Source organism: Schistocerca americana, chromosome X (genome assembly GCF_021461395.2).
Source record: "Schistocerca americana isolate TAMUIC-IGC-003095 chromosome X, iqSchAmer2.1, whole genome shotgun sequence".
Taxonomy (NCBI): domain Eukaryota; kingdom Metazoa; phylum Arthropoda; class Insecta; order Orthoptera; family Acrididae; genus Schistocerca; species Schistocerca americana.
In genome coordinates this window covers 1009769203-1009788562 of record NC_060130.1, presented here as the reverse complement: position 1 = coordinate 1009788562, position 19360 = coordinate 1009769203, and the positions used below count along the sequence as shown (strand labels likewise).

The following is a 19360-nucleotide window of genomic DNA, read 5'->3' as shown; positions in this document are numbered from 1 at the left end:
TGTCCGTCAACCTCAATGCATTTGGCAATACGTGTAACGACATTCCTCTCAACAGCGAGTAGTTCGCCGTCCGTAATGTGGTCACATGCATTGACAATGCGCTGACGCACGTTGTCACGCGTTGTCGGTGGATCACGATAGCAAACATCCTTCAACTTTCCCCACAGAAATAAATCCGGGGACGTCAGATCCGGTGAACGTGCTTCGACGACCAGTCCACCTGTCATGAAATATGCTATTCAATACCACTTCAACTGCACGCGAGCTATGTGCTGAACATCCATCTTGTTGGAAGTACATCGCCATTCTGTCATGCAGTGAAACATCTTGTAGTAACATCGGTAGAACATTACGTAGGAAATCAGCATCCATTTCACCATTTAGATTGCCATCTATAAAATGGGGGCCAATTATCCTTCCTCCCATAATGCGCACCATACATTAACCCGCCAAGGCCGCTGATGTTCCACTTGTCGCATCCATCGTGGATTTTCCGTTGCCCAATAGTGCATATTGTGCCGGTTTACGTTACCGCTGTTGGTGAATGACGCTTCGTCGGTAAATAGAACGCGTGCAAAAAATCTGTCATCGTTCCGTAATTTCTCTTGTTCCCAGTTGCAGAGCTGTACACGACGTTCAGAGTCGTCGCCATGCAATTCCTGGTGCATAGAAATATGGTACGGGTGCAATCGATGTTGACGTAGCATTCTCAACACCGACGTTTTTGAGATTCCCGATTCTCGCGCAATTTGTCTGCTACTGATGTGCTGATTAGCCGCGTCAGCTGGTAAAACACCTACTCGGGCATCATCATTTGTTGCAGGTCGTGGTTGACGTTTCACATGTGGCTGAGCACTTCCTGTTTCCTTAAATAACGTAACTATCCGGCGAACGGTCCGGACACTTGGATGATATCGTCCAGGATACCGAGCAGCATACATAGCACACACACCCGCGACAGCAGGTAAAACACCTACTCGGGCACAAATCGAACTTTTCCGCAATTGGTAAACGGTCCATTTTAACACGGGTAATGTATCACGAAGCAAATACCGTCCGCACTGGTGGAATGTTACGTGATACCACGTACTTATACGTTTGTGACTCTTACAGCGCCATCTATCACAAAGCGAAAAAAGTGGTCTAACTAAAACATTCATATTTCTTTACGCACTACACGAATATGTAATAAAAATGGGGGTTCCCATTAAAAAAAAAAAAACGCAGTTGATATCCGTTTGGTCTATGGCAGCACCATCTAGCGGGCCAACCATAGCGCCATCTGGTTTCCCCTTTCAAGTTAGACAAGTTTCGTCCTTTGTAGCTTTTTCGTTTGACGCTTATTTCGTGAGATATTTGGCCCAGTCACTATCAATGGACCAGCCTGTATATTTGAAAGCTGTTCCTTTGCAGCACTAACCACTTTATTCACACAGGTCCAGGCTGTTAGTCTTAGCGGTGCTTCATGTTTAGAAATAAAACTTTTGTGAATCAAGTAGTTCTATCCCAAGCAGTCTGGTACTTCTTGGTAGGCTACTGACGTTCCATTACTGTACACGTCGTTTTAGCCGCCAAATAGAACGGTGACATCATTCGACAACTTTCCGGTTTACTCCAAATGGACATCCTTTCTTATTTCAAAGAGGGAAGCCGCAGTCTTGACGAAACTAGTTGCCAGTATAGTTTCCACTTTATTTACAAAGAAGTCTTCAAATGCCCATGGTTATTGGGAAGAATCATAAGCTTTCTCAGACGATTAGAACCTGAATCATGTTGATGGATATTCTGGTGAACAGCAGCACGCGGAATTCTCATATCTCCATTCTGAATTTGTGATGTACTAGTGTTTTGGAGAACAGTTACTGCAGCTTGAGGTAGCGTTATCCGAGTACCTTCAGTATGATCTATAGGAACACCATCGTCACTGGGCACTTCATATCTCTTCGATAACAAATATTTACAGGCCTATTTAAAATATTCGTACACACATTACACTTTCAATTTTTCGTGAAGTACTAGTTTTCTTTCAACAGGACGTCCGCTTTTGTGTCACAACACACACAATACCACTTTTCACGTCTTTACCACATGGTTTACAAATGCTATTACATTTATTTCCACACGTCTACGTACCGTTATCTAGCAATAGAGCATTGTTTCTTTCGTTATCACACTGACTGTTACACTGCTTAAATTTTATCGTATTCGTGTTTCACATCCCCCTGCCTCTTGTCTTGATAGCCCTGTTGTAAAGTGCCAAACTATGCATCCAAACGTCATATGTTCGATCCCCAGCCAGTCCCACAATTTTGATATGTCAGATATCAATTCTTCCCCCTCTGTCAATGTTTGTTACTGTGAAAAATTGCCGATTTGCACTGTAGTTCAAAGTCCACGTTGAGCTGTGGGCCCCCCTACAACTGGATGGATAATTCAGTTCAAAGGCTGGAGAACGCCAAGGGCATACGCCATCTAGGACCGTGCCCAGTAAGAACTGCAGTGATTAAATCAATCTTCAGGTTGCCGAGAGATTTACTTTTACCTCTTCCGAAATCAAAGTAAAATTTCGATTTTGTAACCCGACTTGTTCAGAAGTAAATCCACTCTGGTGAGAAGACGGAAGAATATCATAAATGAATAAATCACTCTAACTAGTGGAGCGACGGCCTACTTTGCGAAGAAGAAAACTGTAAGTCCCCTTTTAGCAAATGATAATCTGAAGGCCAGTCAACACACCACTGTAGTTGTCTTTTTTTTTATTGACTTCTACCACACAAATTTTTTAGCCGCCACAAATAAATGTACTGACACACATAACAAGGTAACTTTTTTTTCTTTGTCATACATACTGTTTAGGGCATACATTCGTATGTTTTCAGATCAAAATTATTGTAATCAGATTACAGAACACAGTTGACTGCTAAAAATTTATTTGTTAATTAAGTTCTTATTTAAGTTCAATTCATTTTAGATTTTTATGTCTTCTTTCGCTAGAAACCGGGATATGGTATCATATGTACTCCTGGTTGTGTCTCCGTGAATTGGGATCGTGCAAAGCGGTTGGCAGTGACCAAGTCGTAAGAGCTCCTTTAAAAAGTCGTCTCCGTCTTTCTCATAGCGCCTACAATGAAATAAGATGTGACTTACGTCTCCAATTATATCCTCTTCATATTGACAGTAGGGTGTTTCGGATATGCCGATTCTATGTAAGTGGGCAGGGAAAGATCCATGATTGAGATGCATTCTCACAATGGACATTATAATTTTCCTTGAATGTTTTAAGTTTGCAAACCATGGCTGTCTTGGTATGAATGTCTGTATGCGTGCATAGCTTTTACCTCTTGTTTGTTGGCTTTCGTTCCATTCTTCCTGCCATAAGATAATCGCTTGTTGTTTTATTTTTAGGAGGTATTCTGTGTAAGGTAGTTTAATGCCCATAGGTCTTCCACTGTTAATCGGATCTCTCGCTAGTTGATCTGCTTTGTCGTTGAATAGAATGCCGGAATGTGATTTGACCCGTACAAATTCTATAGTTTGACCAGTCTTCCTAGCTTTGTGGTATTGATCCAGTATGTCGAGGGTGTATTTACTAGTTCTTTTGTCCCAATTCCTGTAACTAATGGATTTCAGAACGCTTTTAGAGTCAGTGATTGTTATTCCTTTGCGATTTTGAGAGATTTTGCATTTTGATTGCCTCTATAACAACGAAAGTTTCAGCAAGATATATGGAAGCATCAACTGGTAGTTGATACTTCCTTTCTTCTGCAGATTCTGGACAGATGAAAGCTCATTTGTTATGATTTTTCTTCCCCATTTTTGAGCCATCTGTATATAGTTTAAGATATGCTGCCCACTTTTCTGCCAGGTGCGATGTAGGTGAAAACTGCCCATATCCTCTTCCTTTGCCTGAATAGTCGACGTATGTTACAGGAATATCGAGATAAGAGCTGTGATAGTCATATAGGAACACTGGAAGAACCTCACTTCGATATACTTTCTTTTGGAGATATTTCCAGTCGTCGTACCGCTTGTAGATAGAAAACTGCCGTTTCCTGACATTTCTGTTATTCCCGATTTGAGAGAGCGTTTCGCACTTTTTTATCAGTGGATGTTTAGTATCTGCCATCCGCTGTAAGATATAATGATCACACATAATTGTTATATGAACATGAAGAGGCATTTCTGATGCTTCCAGGAGAAGGGCCTTGGTGGGAGATAGGTACTTGTTAGCAGCAGTGTGATGTGCATCCATAGTCTATACGGGAACGTATCAACGTGCAGTAGAGGGTGAGCAGAGCGTTGGGGTGAGCCCCCCACCATACTCTTGTCACTGATCTGATAAGGTTCAATGCTTTTTCACATGTAGTGACAACGTTTTGAATATGAGGCATCCAACTCATTCTGAAATCGAAGAGGACACCAAGAAACCTCGCCTGGTATTTTAGCGGTATTTTATGACCAGAAAGTCTTACACTATCCAAGAACCCTGGCGTAGTTTGGTTGGTGAAAGGAGCGAGTACCAATTTTTCTGCTGAAATCTGTAACCCACCGCTACATAATGTTTGATCCAGTGTGCCCATCACCTTTGATAGCTCACACACAGCGTGATCCATTTCTTTGGTCGACACATACAAATATCATCTGCATTTTAACTGGAAAAGGGATAATCCTCGCCAACTCGTTAGTATATAGTGCAAAGAGTAGGGGCTGAGGATAGCTCCTTGTGGAAGACCTGTTGTAAGACGACGTGGTCCAGTTAATTGATTTTGGAACCCAGCCCCTATGTGTCTTTCAGCGAGGAAAGTGCTGATTCCATAAATCAGTTGTGGCGGGATTCCAATGGTTTCCAACTTCTGTAGCAACACATATATAAGAACATTATCATACGCTCCAATTATATCCAGGAATATAGCTATTACATTCTCTTTCGTTGCTGTTGCGTCATAGATCTCTGGGTTTAAGGTATTTAAATAACCTATTGTTCCCTTGCCTTTTCCAAACCCATACTGACTCGATGACAGTGTCTGATTTGATTCCAACCACCATTCCAAGCGATTTTTTACCAGGCGGTATAAAGCTTTACCGATACAGAAAGAAAGAGAAATAGGTCTATAGCTATAGTTGTCAGTTGTGACAAAGATGTTCACCAAAGATATTTATTTTAACTGTCATCTAGTATGCAGGAATATCAAAAGAACTTCTTTGCACGTAGAACGAGTGCAGAGAACTATTGTTGACAATAAACATATTACACGCTTTTTGCAAAATTTTCTAAGCGCTTGATTCATATACATGGGCCAGTATTCTTTTGTGGCCAGATACTGACTTTTACAGTTTTTGCGTTGGCTGAGGCTGGCTAACATTTGAGCATACCGGTGTTTTCACACTACAACAATAGACTGCTGGGTATTGTGATATCATTCAAGTACGGTTTTCTTGCCAATTATAGTGATCTTTGCGTTTGCAGACAAGCGCCGTGTACGTGCCAGAAAAAAATGTTATGTAAGTTTTTCGAGCTGTGAACGAAAGTAATTCGTGTCTTGTTCCAAAATTCGATAAAGCTTTCTGTTTCGAAAGTTATTTTGGCAGCGCAATCTGTAATATTAGGCAAGCGAAGATTCGCAATCAGTATATTTATCGTGTAAATATTATAAATACCTGTATGAACCGTTGAATATAGTGTCAGTGAAATGTGTATTAGATTCCATGTATGTGATGCAGATGTGCTATTCCGAATATTTTTTGTTGCAAATAGAGCATTAAATGATAGATCTGGGTACCTGTTTTTATCACAGGACGCATTACTGTAGCATACACTAAAATGGGGTCAGAAACGAGTAAACTACCAGATCTTGAAATTGAAGAGAGAAATGTGGAAGTTACTGCTGACTGGACAATGCATAGAGCGCACGTGTATTCAGAAAAACCTTACAGTGTATCTTTATTTGTATTCGAACCGAGTAATGACGTGAATGTGAAGAAGACAGTTCTGTTGGAACGCTGTGCAAAAGTGAGTCCTTTATCTGCGTCAATGTTACAAAATCTCAGCTGAGTTCTTTCAGATACATTTCATTTTGATGTCTTGCAGAATTTGCTAAAGTACCGCCATCCATGCATATTGAAGTACATTTCTTCATATTGGTCAAAAGGTTCATTCTACTTGGCGACAGAAGTAGCAAAACCACTTACTCATGTACTGCAAAGCCAGTCTCCTTTGCAGATTTGTGTTGGACTGCATTCTATTCTAAAGGCTATAAATTTTCTACATCGGAAGGTAACCCAAATGTTTAATACTACAGTGGCACTGCCATCAGTTTTTGTATATTTCTTTAATAGTATCTGTTTTCAGGCACAAGCAAGCCACAATAATTTGTGTCGTGCTGCTATATATGTTAGCCCTGATGGCGTGTGGAAGCTAGGAGGCTTTGAACACATGTGCCCGTAAGTTAAACTCACTACTTATTTAATTCGTAGTTGTTTGCTTTTATTTCAGAGGGCAAATGTCCACTGCTTGCTTTGTTACTTCCACTATTCTTACTTATGAACGACCAGGTATCTTTTGAATGACTGTGCGTGCTGTTATTAGTGTAATTTTATGTTTTCGATATCTACAAGAGCAACATCTAGTAGGCTACAATATATGTGCAGATTCTGCCCAGAAAACCAGTTGTTAGGATTTTCTAAGATTTTCACCAGATATTAAGCATTTGGAGTTTTTTAACCATTCCTGTTTTTAGTCTGCATGCTAAATAACCCTGCAGCCATTCAGTTGCCTTTGTTATAAATGTTTATTGGTCTTACCTTACGTGTATACCACATTATACAATAGAGAATTGTTGAATGAGAGAGAGCAGCTGTTAGGATGTTGACCTCATATTCAGGAAGATGGAGTTGCTCTGCCCATTCTACCTGATTAGGGTTTTCTGTGGTTTTGGTTTTCCTGGACTGCTAAGGGAAATGCTGGTATGATTTCTTAATCTAGGCCACGGCCGAATGCCCATCCTATCACCATAGGCCACCAGTACTCTCCTCTTAAAGCATGATATGTATGCCGTGTATTATATTTTGGCCTGCTGATTGACACTGTATCACCCTGACAACTCTCATATTGATATGATCATTGTGAGATGATACTTGGACAAATAAAGATAAATAAATAAGTTGAAGGAAGCTCTTTCAGGGCTAAGTTTAGAATAGGGGCAGTAGCATTCAGGGTGCTTTTAGTCTATGATACGTAGGTTACCAGTTCATTATTTTGTATGAAACACGCAATTTGCCGGCTGCTCTCTTGTGGGATCCTTCCAACTAGCTGTTGTCATACTCCACATTGTGCCTATCATGCCTTACAGTGAGAGATGCCAGCATTGATTTGTAAGTCATGCAGGCCTAACTGTGTTAGTTCCCCTGTTCTACACTCTTTCATAGACAGACTGCAGTTTACAGAAATCTTGGTACCAACAACTGAACTGGTGTGTAGAGGTGGTGTTACTCCTCTAAGTTAACTAATATTTATAAGAATAATGGAAAGTCACAGATGGAACAATACATAAAATAAGGGAAAGGCAACCATTCACCTATAATGCATTGATGTGTGGTGCATAAATATGTCTAATAATAAACAATATTCTAACGCTCACTTGTTTTCTAACAAAAGTGCACACATTTACACACCCAGATGAAGACAATCACAGTTGATCTGGAACATTGATGTTGAGATGAATATTTCATGTATTGCAATTTTATGTATAATCTGCTACTGCTGTTAGTGTGGGGATTAGGTAGTGTTGTAAGCTTGGCTGGCTAATTATTCATTGAATAAGTGATCAGTAAACCACAATACAGTTTTTCTTTATTTTAATTTCTGTTCGTTTTTCTTTTTTTATAGTATATTTTAATTATATAACACTTTTACAATTTCTGTGTTTGAGCGGAAGTATTGAATGTGAATATGATTGGTAGATGGCAAGAGCAAATTCGTTACTATTAGGTTTTTATATTTTCAATGTACAAATGATACTGTAACTATTGAGGGACAAAAAGAACAGTTTATAATTGTTTTCAATCTTATCAAGCTAAATTATTTCAAGTATATTTAAACATAAGAGCATTGTACACTATAGTATGTACGAACTCAATGAGGTGGTGCCTTTGTTAACACACTGACATCAGACCGACTTCAGATTTGGAGGATGAAGGCTCCTGCTCTGTGTGACCATCTTGATGTAGCTTCACTTACACTAAATGCCAGAGCGGTTCTTTCAACATGCCTTTTCCTTATACGAACTTCTGTATGTACGAACTTCCAGCATATATCTGTATATACTGTACTGTTCATTTGCACTTCATAAAATATATATATTTGACATGGTTTTTGTATTTTTAGAAATACCATTTTGTTATTTGGATGATTTGAAAGTGGGTCCCAGCCGGAAACTAGTCATTAAGTAAATGGAAAAAATTATTTATTTATTTAAATTTGCAACTTTGGCTGGTTTAATGTTGTATGAGTCTGTATATATGACTCATGTTTTTTTCCTTGTATCAATGACTGTCAGATAATAGCACTATTTTGCTCTTACCTTTGTTTTTGAGTCTTTTATCAGTCATAGTTTAGGTGTAGCTGTAGATTTTTCCATTCTTGTCACTTATTTTTTATCCTACATGACTTGTTTGTTGGAACACTGAAGCTATCAGTCATTCATTTCAAATTGCTTGCAGTGCAGCTAATTGCACTTCGTTTTGAACTGATTTAGAAAATATATCTGCCTCATATTATACATTCACATTGTTAATGTCTTCCTTACAGTACTTACGACAGAACCAGATTCTTTCATGTTACGAGAAAATTTCTACATGTTTAATGGTGAACAGTTCAGGATTTATTGCATAAAATACTTTTAACAGCTTGTCTTTTTGAAAACAGGGAATTACAGAGAGATCTGATTCCACCTGTCTGCTTTGATTCATGATGTCACCAAGATAGTGGACAGACCCTCTTCCGCCATATACAATATGATAACCATAACATCACCACATACAAACGTGAACGAAAATAAAAAAACTTGAAAATATTTCACTCAAGCAGTAAAATGAAACTAGCAGAACAGCCAAAGGAAAATGAGGGTTTAGGGCAGGGAAAAGCTAAGTGTATGACAATATGAATGCCAGCACCATCCCAAAATAAAAGTTATCCACAAAATCAAGCACAAAAAATTCTCAACATACAACACAAAGATGCAAAAACGGAAACCATTGGAGTTGTAAATTTTGAAACTTCCTGCCGGATTAAAACTGTATGCCGGACTGAGACTCAAACTCGAGACCTTTGCCTTTTGCGGGCAAGTGCTCTACCAACTGAGCTACCCAAGCACGACTCACGCCCCATCCTTACAGCTTTAATTCTGTCAGTACCTCGTCTCCTAAATGTAAATTTTGCTTGACCTATATAGCCCAAACAATTGGATTGACAAACAACCCACAACTCAAAAAGCCAGTATCACAGATTTCGCTTGACTTATGTAGCTCAGCCAAAGCCAGTGGGGAAAAAAAAAAACACATGCAAACAGAAAACCCCCAGATTCACTTGACCAAATAAAATACATACTAACACCTGTAAGCCAAAAGAAAAAAAAACATACATAATGGGAAAAATAAAACTAAGTTGGTACCCTTCCTCCTCCCCCAACACCACACACACACACACACACACACACACACACACACACACACACACACACACACACTATAAAAACAAAATTTTCCAAAGAACCCCAACCCCCCTGCCTCCCAATAAATCAACCCCCACTCCTAAACACAACCCACAAAAAATACAACAAACAAAAATTAAAAACTTTCGCACCTTAAAGAAACCTAAACCAGTCTTCAGAAGACAAAAACAATAAATAAAATAAGGGATAGGCAAGGAGCTTTCCTTGACCACGGGAGTGTGCATTTGCATATGTGTGTGTGTGTGTACTATTGATGGGGTGGGGGGAGGGCTAGTGGTCAAAAGCTAGTGTGAAAGCTGTTTTCTGTTGTGTTCTACTGTGCTCCAAAGATGTGCTATAGATTACCTTTCTCTTATTTTACGTATTGCTCCATCCAGGAATTTCCATTATTGTTAAAACAAATTAACTCTTCAACCTGCCCTACCCACCTCTCAGAACCTGCCCCATTACCCCCCAAACCCCATCTAAAAACCCCTTCTCCAATCCCACTCACGTAACTTCACTTACAGCCTGTAGCCTAGACATTCTCCATAATTGTCTGTCAGCAATAGTCATTTTCTGTTAGCAGTAGTCATCTATAAGAGGTTGCAAATTGGAAGAGCGCCTCTCTCCGCTCCCTGTGACAGATTTGGTGGGCCTCCAAAACCCCCCTGTTGTATTAGTACAAGCCCTGGTGGAATTATTTGTAGACTCCATACTAAGATTCATGATTGTAACCCCTTTCCCTGTGTAGGATGAAACGGCATCACACACTTCAGTACTCCCCTCTTCAATATATTCGCCCATCAACCCCACATGTACCCTCTCAGTTCGATTCCGCAGCCCCCCCCCCCCCCCCCCCCACACACACACTAACAAACATGAGAACCACAGCTCCCATATTTCCTCTTCTCAAACTGTGACTTATCAATCTCCATTCCTACCTCAGCCCCCCCCCCCCCCCCCCCCGCCCCAAATTTCTCTTTACATTGCACATTCTCACTACACCCTTCCCTGCAAAATGAAAATCATTCCAACACACTTTGCACACTCACTCCTGACTCATGCACACAAAATTGAATAGGTGAACAATAACAAACCAATAGGGCACTAAAACTCTCTCCTTGATGGTCAACCTAAATTTCTCAAACTAGGTCTCTCTTCATGTAGATCACCCATTGTTATGATGGCAACAACACCACATATACAGGTCTCTGGTCTGAGAAGCCGGAACTCTAGTCAACTTCGTATGCTTATTACATACACATTGTCACCACACTTTGTGGTAGCTATCACATCTTTCCCCAGTGCAATAGACCGAGCGAGGTGGCGCAGTGGTTACACACTGGACTCGCATTCGGAAGGACGACGGTTCAATCCCGCGTCCGGCCATCCTGATTTAGGTTTTCCGTGATTTCCCTAAATCACTCCAGGCAAATGCCGGGATGGTTCCTCTGAAAGGGCACGGCCGACTTCCTTCCCCATCCTTCCCTAATCCGATGAGACCGATGACCACGCTGTCTGGTCTCCTTCCCCAAACCAACCAACCAACCCAGTGCAATAATGAGTGAATGACTTAAAATTTTCCGTCATATCCAACATTAACAAAAAAGAGAAACACTATTAGATTTCAGACCATCAAAAAACACACAGCATTAATCTTACCTCACCCAAATGTGAATTCATGACCCCCAATAAAAGAAATCAAATTAACTCCCTTGCAAACACAATAATGATTGTAATAAGTCAAATGACCCACTACCACACACAACACAACAGACTTCAAACATGAACCTGCAACACAATCGCACACCACCAAATACGACGACACGCTGTATACAAACATGACCCGATTGAAAACGCTATGCCACAATGATGTCACACAACACAACACACTTATGTCATGGGTCCAAGCAGATGAGTGGGATTGGACACTTCTTCCCTTGACCCTAAAATAGTAATAATACCTACCTGCCACTCGTGAACTATGCTTGTGTGATCAGAAAACAAAATGAACAAGCAGCTTAATACTTGATTGATGTGTTTTACTGTTTGTGTACTACTTTTTTTTTCAGGTGTATGGCATACATTTACTGAAAAAAAAAAAAAAAAAAAAAAAAAAACAAACATTCCATTTTCAAAGATTGCATGCCACACCTGCCTCCGCCCCCCCCCCCCCCCCTCCCCATGCACACACACGCACAGACAAAATGAGAGCAGTGTTGAATGTGCTTCCCATAGTAGATTCCTCATAGTTCAGGACCATTTGTAGCACAGAAAGATGAACCTAGTAACTAGCACTGTTTTAAAAACCGACTGTAATTAATGACACATTGACATGCAGATTTTTCTTTGAATTATCAATATCATTTATTTCCACAGCTTTTCAAAACTAAGCCATGCATTTTTGCAAAAAGCAAGTGATAGCAGGTATCAGAAAGCTATAGCACCAGAGGAGGAGTCACCAGAAAGTTTACTCAGTTTGCCTACTTCAATTGACCAGTTTGCCTTTGGTGTTCTAGTTGAAGAAGTTCTGAACTGTGAAAGTGAAGGTTAGTTGAAATATTAATTGTTCTGTTTCTAATGCTGTTTGCAGTGGGAAGGAGTGACTCAAGCAGATAAGTGCAAGAATAATGTTTCACTTTTCAGTGTTGTAAGATATAACTCTGTGACTCTACTATGTTCCTGTGCAAAATTGAGTCATCAGATCCATATATTATGGTGATAATTTGTGATTCTTATATACCTGTGTCAGTAGACAGTGAATTCTTACAAAACCACTATGTATTTGAACTCTTGTGGGATTTATTATTGATAACATTTGTTGAACAGGAAGTGCTGTATTTAGTGAACACAAGCCAGAGAATTTGTGAGCTTGTGGGGGCTAAATGTGTGCTTATTATTCAGTGTATGTGAAGTAGTCTGTAAAAATTATTTCCAGTATGTTTTCACATGACTAATCACGAGAGTTAAAAAATACAAACTGGAAGCTCTTCGTTAGAGAGGTAGATCAGTGGTTAAGGCACTGGACAAAAATTCGGGAGGTCCTAAAATGGACATGACCAATATCCTCTCCATTCTTGTCCTAATTACACCGATGTCCTGTACCAAATGACTTTGTTATCCACAAGACATTAATCTTTCTATTCCTGAAAGCTCTTCTTTGATACATTTGTTTCACTCTGTATAATATGAATTCATGAGTTTTTGGTTTCATTTGTTGTGAGTGTAGGATAGAAACATGAAATATCAACAAAATGCTGGGCTTGTGATCAAATGCATGTGCATTCATATAAATTTACCAGAATGGTATTACAGGTGTCTGATTACAGTTGGGCACTGCTGCATTGATGCAGTGTTCTAAAAAATAGTGTGAACTGTAATATCTATAGAAACATAAATTTAAATCACCCAGGTTTTCACTAATACATACATTCATTTATGATGAAGGGTTCAGTACATAATTTTATAGTTATTTCATGCAAATAGGCTGAACTACATGAATTTCTCCACTTCGAAAATATCATTGCCATCTAGTGGTGAATGAATGGTAGAACTCCTTGGAATCGCAGCTCTGTGCAACACAACGCAGCCACTACCAAACCAAACATGTGTGAACACTCCTCTTCCTTCGATGTACCGACAACAAGTGGAACGTGTTCAATGCAGTGCACTCAGTGTGGATGTGACTTAACATATTCGGATAGTATTTGTTTCGACACTTTGAAATTATGTGTAAGCTTGGTAAACGAATCTCCGATGTTGTGACATGGGTATAGACCTTTATGATCATAAAAGTATTTAGATATGCTAGCTACATTTGGTATGCAGCAATGTAAACCTAAAGTGCATCAATTGAAAAGTAGCAGCATTGCTTATTATCATGATGGGTTCATGGGCATCTCAAAGAAGGAAACAGACATGGGTATGATCTTTGCGGCACTTTAAAAATAGAGAATGGAAAGTGATTCAGAAATTCCTAATGAATGACTAAAAGATTTCAAAAGATTTTACAGACAGCTGGGGGACACATTCTGAAAAAAGTCGAGAATTTCAGACTGTCAATTGCTACTTCCCTCAGATTAGCAATTGCAATTTGTACTCATAATTCACTGCACAGTCTTCGAACAATGGGCAGTGATTTACTTAACGTCAAAGTATTGTAACCAGACATTTGAGAACAGTTATGTAGCAAAGGAACATGCAAATTCAAAATCAGTGGAGTTTAATATTGTGTGCAAAAGTAAAACGTTTTCCAAAACAGTGCTTCACCAAAGTATGTAGCTTTGATTCATTTACATAAAGTAAGTTTTTTCAGAAGCACAGCAGATGACTCAACTTTCTGCTTTCTACCATCAAGCCTGGATATGGATGTGATTCTTTTCATGACCGCATTCAAAAGTATTGTGCAAAGAGTCTCCGACAAAGAATTGCGCCAGTCTGAACATTGACTCAGTGCTTATTAAGGTTTAAAGGAGGGGTGCTGTCATGGGATACACATCTGATCAGTTGTGGAGGTTTTTTTTCCTTTCTTTTGTTTTGTTTGTGGCGTTCATACATGATACACGCAACCAGCCTCCAAAACATGATATGCTACGATTTGACATATCTGATTGTGCCCACGTGCTTATGCTCATGGTTACATTTGTTGTATACATACTGATTAAATCACGCTGTGCTCCCATCATTGCGACAAGAGGTCGCTCCAAATACGAATTAAATAAGGAACAGATAACATTCATGCCTCCTGACACCTTTCCTGGCGTGTACTGCTTAAATTGTTTAAGTTGTATAAAAGTTATGATGTTCAGTTATGTAACATTATTCTTAGAATTTTATGCGTAACTCTACGCAGAGAACCACATACAAATTTACTGTTACACCACTCAAATTGTCGAACCGTATATACTTAGTGCTACACGTGAGAAGCTAGGGTAGATCACTAGTCAAATATATATAACAAAAAGTACCTCTTCCATGCTGATGTAAATCAAAACATGTACACTCATAGAAAAAAACGTTGGACACTGAAGTAATTGTCTGTTGTAGCTACAATACCAGACACACATACCATCAGTTAATATGTAAATTATTCGAATTGCAATTATCTGTTACTGCTAGAACAGCTATCACAATGCATGATCACATTACATGATCTCATTTGGCATATAATGAGCGTACAACTGCTAGAACAGCTATCACCACAATGAATGATCACATTATATGATCTCATTTGGCATATAATGAACATGCAATACATAAAATGGTGAGTGAGCATTGTGAAGGATCTCAGCCTGTCACATGGTATGACACTGGCGATTGAATGGGATGTGTAGCTTGATACTGTCCATGTTGGTGAAATTAGCTAATCACTAAATAATGGAAATAAAGTGTTTTATTTAAAAGTAACAAACAACATAAGCAGGAAAATGACTTCTTTCAAGAGTTTCACCATTTGGTGAATGTGCTCCATGGTGAATAAGCATGCAAACGAAGACTTATAATGGCTCAGTTCACAACTAGCTCCCTCCCTCCCCCCCCCTGCCTTGATGGAATAATACAGTTAGGGTTCTGATGTCTAAACAGTCTAGCTGTACTGTTCCAGCAAGGATTTCAGAGGGTCATATTAATTAAGAAAATGTTGTGTGTTGTTGCTACCAGAAACAAGGAATTGACTTGATTTTATTTACTGTAGACGGAGAGATGCAGTTCGTAATATTCCCTGAAAGTGTTTGATAATATGCTGCTTGAGGAAGACTTCATTGGTTTGACAGTAGAAAATTTACCTGAAAATTTTTGAGAGCCTTGTCATAGTGTTTGAATGTAATGATGGCCATTTGTAATCTGCATGAACAGCTACACTCCATACACTACACTACACCACTTGATTCACCACTGTAATTTGACCCCCCCCCCCCCCCCCCCCCACACACACACACACACACACACACCAGTTTTTTTCTGTTAGTGAAAGTTGTGATGAAAGGAAGAATGTAGAATGAGATGTGTCTGGTTTTGCCATCATGACTATTTTGTGAAATCCATGTGGGAAGAAGTAAAATATTGCGGAACCGTTCTCGATACCTGCGTACGTGAAATTCTCACAGTAAACCTCTCTGTGACGCTCAACACCTCTATTGTAACATCTACTGATGATGGAGGCAGATGAGCATCTCAGCAATACTTGCATGCTAAGGTGTTCTGCATGTCCTCTATTAATCCTACCTGCTAAGGATCTCAGACTCATGAACAATATTTGAGAATTTGTTGAATGAATGTTTTGTAAGCTACTTTCTTTGTGAGTGAATTATATTTCCTTGATATTCTTCCTATGAATCTCTGTGTGGTATCTGCCTTTCCTCCAAGTAATTTTGCGTGTTAACTCCACTTTAAATAACCACTCTTTCATATGTCATATGCAAAGGTTTTCATTGTTTACATTTCATGCTTATTTATGTGAAATAAGTAACTTTTATTTATGTTGAGTGTCACCTGTCGGTCCATGCACCAAGCATAGATTCTTATGTCTTCCTACATTATGTTATACTTTTCTGACATCGCAACTTGCATCTCTATATATCAGGAAGCTTCTAATGTTATCCAACATATAATGTATTGTGTGTATAGAGAGTGAGGAAGCTATGACAGGTCACCCAAAATACTGTCAAAACAAAAAAGATTATTAAGGTGTGTTGTTTTTGACAGGTTATGGTTAACAATGTTGCGAATGTTCTGATATACACAAGAAATTTTTCAACATTTATAGCTGGCAACTTATGACACCAACTTAAGAGAAGAACTATATACTGTTTTCTGTGTTATTGGAAAGAGCCCTTCGAGTACCACAAACCAGTACCCCACTGGCATGACAAACTTCCACAAATGTCTACCCAACTACACTAAATATATGCAAACACTTAACTCGGGCACATTTCATGTGTTTACCTATGCACTTGAAGCCCCCAAGTCCATTCTGCTGATGTAGTGATCAGGCAACTTGCTTATGATGCTTTTCAGACTTTTGCAGTATGTACAGCAGTTGAAAAAGTGCATATGGTTTCTATTTGTGGTGAAAGTGAACATTCATGTAGCTGTATCCTGAACGGCATCCTGATCATGCCAAGCCCTCATGGTCTGTCTTTGTGAACATCACATAAACATTTCAGGAAACTGTAAGTGTGAAGAAAATAAAATCCAGCATAAAAAATAGCAGCTGATCAGAGATATGCAACTGCAATGCGGTTGGCTGCTCTGGACCCTGTGTGTACCTGCATCTGTGTTATTAGTGAAAAATGAACTTCCTTTATATTTTCATCATTGCAATAATTAAAAATTTCTTGGCCTAAGATTTTGCATGTAAATAATCATGTATAATTGTATCACATGCAGTAGGCAGTATTATCCCAATAGCATTTATATGCTATAAAGTGATTCTGGATTCACAATACTGTACCTTGAATTTCACCAGGCCTTACCACTTCCTAGCCCTTTGTAATACTTAGTTAGAAACTTATATGTCCATGTTATACTGCATTAAAGTCCTCGGGCATGATTAATATTTCTTATAGGCATCTTATTTTAACTTTGCCCACTGATAGAAATGAAGAGGTGTTAAGTCCGATGAGCATGCAAGCCATTTTGTTTCCCTGTTGAATGATCCAATGCTTTCCAAACATTCCGTTAATAAGGTCTATAATTGTCTGTGGAGAATAAGTGGGACCTCTGTCATGCTGGGACCACATGGCTATCCAACTGTCAAGTTGGTACCACATGGATTCCCCAAATAGTGATCATAGTTATTATGATATTTTGCATATAAGTAATTTGAAAAGTTTGCAATGAAAGAAAGGGGCCACTATGAGTTTATGTTTGGTACATAGTAGACTTTTATTGCTGCATATAAAATTTAGCTAACATACTGGATATTTCAAGCAATGGAAAATCCAGGAGGGACTGTAATAATATTAGAGAAGGAAATTTGTTACTCACCATATAGCAGAGATGCTGAGTCGCAATAGGCACAACAAAAAGATTCACACAATTATAGCTTTTGGCCATTAAGGCCTTTGTCAGCACGCGCGCGCGCGCGCACACACACACACACACACACACACACACACACACACACACACACAAACAAACTTGCACACACGTCTGCAGTCTCAGACAACTGGAACCACACTGTGAGTAATAGCACCAGTGCATGATGGGAATGGTGACTGGGTTGGGGGTAAGGAAGATGCTGGGGTGTGGAGGAGGGATAGTATGGTGGGGCTAGCGGACAGTGAAGTGCTGCAGTTTAGGTGGAGGGCAGGAGAGAAAGGTGGGAGGGGGGTAAGTAGCAGAAAGGAGAGAAATGAAAATAAATTAAGACTGGGTGTGGCAGTGAAACGACGGCTGTGTAGTGCTGGAATGGGAACAGGGAGTGGGCTGAATGGGTGAGGACAGTGACTAACGAAGGTTGAGGCCAGCAGGGTTACGGGAACGTATGATGCATTTCAGGAAAAGTTCCCACCTGCACAATTCAGAAAAGCTGGTGTTTGTGGGAAGGATCCATTTGGCACAGGCTGTGAAGCAGTCATTGATATGAGGGATATCATGTTTGGCAGTGTGTTCAGCAACAAGGTGGTCCACTTGTTTTTTGGCCATAGTTTGTCGATGGCCATTCATGCAGACAGACAGCTTTTTGGTTGTCATACCTACATAGAATGCAGCACAATGGTTGCAGCTTAGCTTGTAAATCACATGACTGGTTTTACAGGTAGCCCTGCCTTTGCTAGGGTAGGCGGTGATAGTGACCGGACTGGAGTAGGTGGTGGTAGGAGGATGTATGGGACAGGTTCTTGCATCTGGATCTATTAAAGGGGTATGAGCCATGAGGTAAGGGATTGGGAGCAGAGGTTGTGTACGGATGGACGAGTATATTGTATAGGTTCGGTGGATGGCAGAATACCACTTCAGGAAGGGTGGGAAGGATAGTGGGTAGGACATTTCTCATTTCAGGGCACGACGAGAGATAATCGAAACTCTGGCGGAGAATGTAATTCAGTTGCTCCAGCCCCACCTGGTACTGAGTTATGAGGGGAATGCTCCTCTGTGGCCGGACTATGGTACTTTCGGAGGTGGTGGGAGAGTGCAAAGATAAGACATGGGAGATTTGAGACCTTAACTTTTCCCGGCGAATCGAATGTTCAAATAACCTACGGGTTTGCTGCCGGGTGACGTCGTCAGAACCGCCGATATTTCGACAGGAGCACACCCTGCCATTCTCAAGGCACAAATGCAAGGAAGAAAAATGTGCAAGCAAATTTAATACCTCGGTTCATAGAGGAGAAACAAGGAAGATACCACACACAGAACAAGTGTCAACACAACCTAAGATAACCAACATCAGAAATATCGATGGTTACTATTAATCAACAGGTAAGGTAGCACTAATTTTGACCCTCTGTTTTTTGAGGAGAGACAGAGCCGGATTCCAAGCAGCATTTAAACAAAATCCACCATCTCTGTTAATAAGGTTGCTTGACAGTCTGATTTCAACAGCTTCCTTAATAACACTATCCCAATAGTTTGACATGCAAGCCAGAATCTCTGTGTTGTTGTATTCCATAGGATGACCAGTGTCAAGGCAATGTTCTGCAATAACGGAT

The 19360-nt window shown here is 39.8% G+C and overlaps 1 protein-coding gene across 3 annotated transcripts in view; it reads left to right on the top strand.

The window, feature by feature from the left end:
• The first annotated feature begins 5194 nt into the window (after positions 1–5194).
• Positions 5195–19360, top strand: part of LOC124555638 (protein-associating with the carboxyl-terminal domain of ezrin) — a 76630-nt gene continuing 62464 nt past the window's right edge. Inside the window, exons 1-5 of one of the 3 annotated variants that reach the window (XM_047129617.1) lie at positions 5195–5502; positions 5796–6010; positions 6089–6274; positions 6350–6441; positions 12090–12259. In XM_047129617.1, the coding sequence (XP_046985573.1) occupies positions 5822–6010; positions 6089–6274; positions 6350–6441; positions 12090–12259 (637 nt within the window). In that variant the 5' untranslated portion in view covers positions 5195–5502; positions 5796–5821. Of the gene's footprint in view, positions 5709–5795; positions 6011–6088; positions 6275–6349; positions 6442–12089; positions 12260–19360 lie in introns of all 3 variants that reach the window. The other 2 variants (XM_047129618.1, XM_047129616.1) reach the window with 2 other exon arrangements.